Below are 3,879 nucleotides of genomic sequence, written 5' to 3' on the forward strand. Positions count from 1 at the left end.
ACGCTTCGCTGTGATGTAAACGACACAAACGGTGACCTCTAGTAAACTTTCATCCAATACACATAAAAAAAAAAGTATCCACACACATACACACTAATACACACACACTAATACACACACACACACAGAATGCAAATAGAAACCCAAGCTACGAAGATCCATACAAAGCAGAACATGAGAGTGAGAACTCAAAGCAAAAGTCTCACTTTCAAATATTTTTTTAAAAACAGATTGCATGCAAATTGTGGCAGAGAGCATGGACAGGAAAAACCGTCCAATCACAGGTGAGCAAGCTGAAGAGGTGAGGGAGTGAGGAGTCACCTTGGTCAGCAGGTGAGAGGGCTTTCCCGCTATGCTTTTCAGAATGAGCGAGGTTTCTCGGTCCAGATAGGAGTGCTGGCATCAGAGTGGCAGTGAGGAGGAGAACAAAAAGAAGAGAAGACGACAAATAAATAAAAAGATGAAGAGAGAGAGAGAGAGAGATGTACAAGTCATAGCCCAATGATTTCGAGGCGGCTTGTTATTGATCGCAGGTTATGTTTATAAAATGGCGTCCGTGTGGGTAAGGTGAGGTGGGGTGGGGGGGGGGTTAGGGTTAGGGGGGGGCGTGGTGTGAAAGCAAGAGGTGGTTCCTAGGGTTAGGGTTAGCCTAGCAGTGGCGTCTTGCTGCAGCTGTGGGTAAAGAAGTGATCGCTTTGGAAAGTGAGTTTTGAATGGAGCCGGATGGCGGTTGTTAGCGAGGCTAGCTAGCGACGTGCTAATGTCTGGTATTGTTCACACACGTACACATTTGATTACATGTACATAGTGAGCATGACTACTTGGCTACAGGTTTGTGTGCGACGGATAGTGCTACTCACACACACACACACACACACACACACACACACACACACACACGTATGCACAAACTTAGTTGTGTATACATGGTGAGCATGGCTAGCTAGCTAGTTAGTTAGCTAGCTACATGCTAACACCTAGACTAGAGCTACACACACACACAAACACAAACACACTATATGGGGACCACATCATTGGGGGCCATCATCATTGTTCAAATCATAATCCTGGGAATTTAATTCAGTAGCATGGCAATGCGTGGTCCCCAAAAACACACACACGTGTAGGGTACACACACACACACACACACACACACACACACACACACACACTCCTCTAACACGTAGGCCGTGCACACTTACAGTGGCCTGATCCATTTCCCCATCACATGACACAAAATCAAGGTGACGTCTGGCCGGCTTACCATTGGCCCGTCGCCGTGATGCATGCTGGGAAAAACAAAATCACGAAATGGAAATGCAGGCAGGGTGCACGTGGGACAGGGGAGATGCAACACACACATGGTCTGTACACATGCGATGGGAAAGGGGTTTGGGTGACATGACACACACACTCACACAGCTCGATTTTAATGATTGCTACTTCCTGTATCTCTAAGATTAATGTATTACATTTTTTATTTAATACATTTTAATAGAATTTCTAAAATAATGTTGTTTTTTTACTATTGCGACAAAGTCTACATTGTCACGTTTACTACCTTACTTTAACCAGTTTCTGCCAGTTATTTTATGTTGCTTCTCTTTCCCCTCAGTCATGTCAATGTCTCTACCTCTCCGTTAGTCTACCTCTGGATGATCAATAACATGATCAATAGCTCTTTCTGGCCATTTATCTCGCCGCCAGGTGATCGAAAGCGGGCGGGAAGCTGTTAGTGTTAGAGTCGTAATCCAAGCCACACGGTGAGCGTTTGTTGTCCACGACAACAGGGATTACACACGGCGACGCGGTCCTCGCAACAAGGCAAACATGCGGTGTGATTAGATGCAGAGAAATGTTAGCAGAGGGTAGGACGGTGGATTAGAGTCGATTCACTCCCGCCCAGTCCCTGTTTAAACTGGAGTTCAGTTTCTGTTTGTGGGTTTTAATGGGAGTCACAGTGTCCTGTGTAACTGCTCGGATTCAAACTGAAAACTGCTCTTAAAAACTGTTTAAATCTGTTTTAAAAAAACAGACTTAAGCGTTTTTAAACAGTTTTCACTGCTATTAAAAACCGTTTTAAGTTGTGAAGGTTTTTAAAACCGTTTAAAAAAACAGTGTTGACAGTTGAACAGCTTTAAGTTTTTTTTTAACAATCCAAAAAAACAGTCAACTGTTCAAACAGTTTTTAACTGAAATAAAACACCTTTGACAGTTTTAAACAGACAAATATGGGACCTACCTCGGTGCTGCCCTGCCCCGGTGCACCCTGGGTCTTGGCGCCCTCTGCGGCGGCGGTGTCTGCCCCTCCCCCTCCGCCCCCCCTCAGCACTGAGTCCATGTCCAGGGAGTCCATACTGCAGGCCGACGCACACGCCGAGTTAACGCTGGCCCTCTGCGACGCCGCTTCCTGCTCGCACACCGTTCCCACCGAGCCCGTGCGGCGGTGCTGCCCGCCGCCGCCGCCGCCGCCGCCGGACGAGCCGGAAGATGGCCGCCGCAGCGTGGCCGAGGAGCAGGAGGAGGAGGAGGAGGAGGAGGCCGAGGAGTAGGTGGTCTGGCGCGCGGCCTCGTCCATGCTGAGCGAGGCGCGCTCCAGCTGCGCCGTGATGTCGTCCAGGGAGAAGGCCGCCGCCGCCGAGGGCGTGGCCGAGGAGGAGGAGGCGGAGCCCGAGGGGCGGCCGTTGACCGCGCCCACGCCGCGGACCGTGTTGGCCGGCGACGCCCTGGTGCTGCTGCTGGCGCTCCCTGGTGGAGGAGGGCGGGGTCAGAGGTCAGAGGTCAGGCTGGTGTGAGGGCAGGCACCCGGTTAAAAGGATAGAGGTACATGACTCAGTAATATTCATCATATTTTACCATATTTTTGTACGTTTATGAACTTTAGCAGCGTAGGAGTGTGATCGGTGGCCCTGGTGTTTTGGTCATTGTTTAGAAGTTAATCATGGGAAGGTTTGTCATCATGGGGAGATAGTGGTGTTTTTCAAACTGCCATAGAGTTTTTTATAGTTCCGTTTTTAATATATCAAAACAAAGTTTTAGATATATTAAGGCTTATTTAAAAAAAAAAAAAGCTATTGCAGTTTGAAAAACACTTATTTAGGTTTATTTAAGGTCTCTCTCTCTCTCTCTCTCTCTCTCTCTCTCTCTCTCTCCACTCCCCTCCCCCTCTCCCTCCCTCCCTCTCCCCCTCCCCCCCTACCTCCGCTGCTCCCGCCGCTGTGCTTGGAGCTGGCGCTGCGGCCCCCCGGGGCCCTCTGGAGGGTCTTGGCAGAGGCCCTGGAGGTGGAGTTGGGCTTGCTGATGGTGCTGAGCTCCTGCTCGATGGTGCAGAGGTCCGCCATGAGGGCGTCCAGGTCCACCGAGTCCCCCTGGTTCAGGGCCTCTGTAGGGGGGGGGGGGGGGGGGGAGAGGGAGGAGAGGGGGGGGGGGGGGGGAGAGGGAGGGGAGAGAGAGGGGGGGAGGGGGGAGGAGAGAGAGGGAGGAGGGGGAGGGGAGGAGAGGGGGGGGGAGGGGAGGGGGAGGAGAGAGAGGGAGGGAGGGGGAGGGGAGGAGAGAGAGGGAGGGGAGGGAGGAGGGGGGAGGGAGGAGAGGGGGGGGGAGGGAGGGGGGGGGAGGGAGGAGAGAGAGGGGGGAAGGGGAGGAGGAGAGAGGGAGGTGGAGGGAGGGGGAGGGGGGGGAGGGGAGGGAGGAGAGGGGGGGGAGGGGAGGGAGGAGAGAGGGGGGGGGAAGGGGAGGAGAGAGAGGGAGGTTGAGGGAGGGGGAGGGGGGGAGGGGAGGAGAGAGAGGGAGGGAGGGATGAGGGGGAGGAAGAGGGGGAGGGAGGAGAGGGGGGGAGGGAGGGGGGGGGAGGGGAGGGAGGAGAGGGGAGGGAGGGAGGAG

The 3,879-nt window shown here is 52.9% G+C and overlaps 1 protein-coding gene across 1 annotated transcript in view; it reads right to left on the reverse strand.

Annotated features, from left to right (window-relative positions):
• The window catches only part of raph1b (Ras association (RalGDS/AF-6) and pleckstrin homology domains 1b), a gene marked incomplete in the record, with an annotated part of 27,707 nt that overhangs the window by 15,882 nt on the left and 7,946 nt on the right, over positions 1 to 3,879 (reverse strand). Inside the window, 4 exon segments of the mRNA XM_030354055.1 lie at positions 322 to 396; positions 1,203 to 1,289; positions 2,243 to 2,748; positions 3,200 to 3,382. Coding sequence (XP_030209915.1) covers positions 322 to 396; positions 1,203 to 1,289; positions 2,243 to 2,748; positions 3,200 to 3,382 — 851 coding nt within the window.

The sequence above is a fragment of the Gadus morhua genome, chromosome 4, assembly GCF_902167405.1.
Source record: "Gadus morhua chromosome 4, gadMor3.0, whole genome shotgun sequence".
Classification (NCBI taxonomy): domain Eukaryota; kingdom Metazoa; phylum Chordata; class Actinopteri; order Gadiformes; family Gadidae; genus Gadus; species Gadus morhua.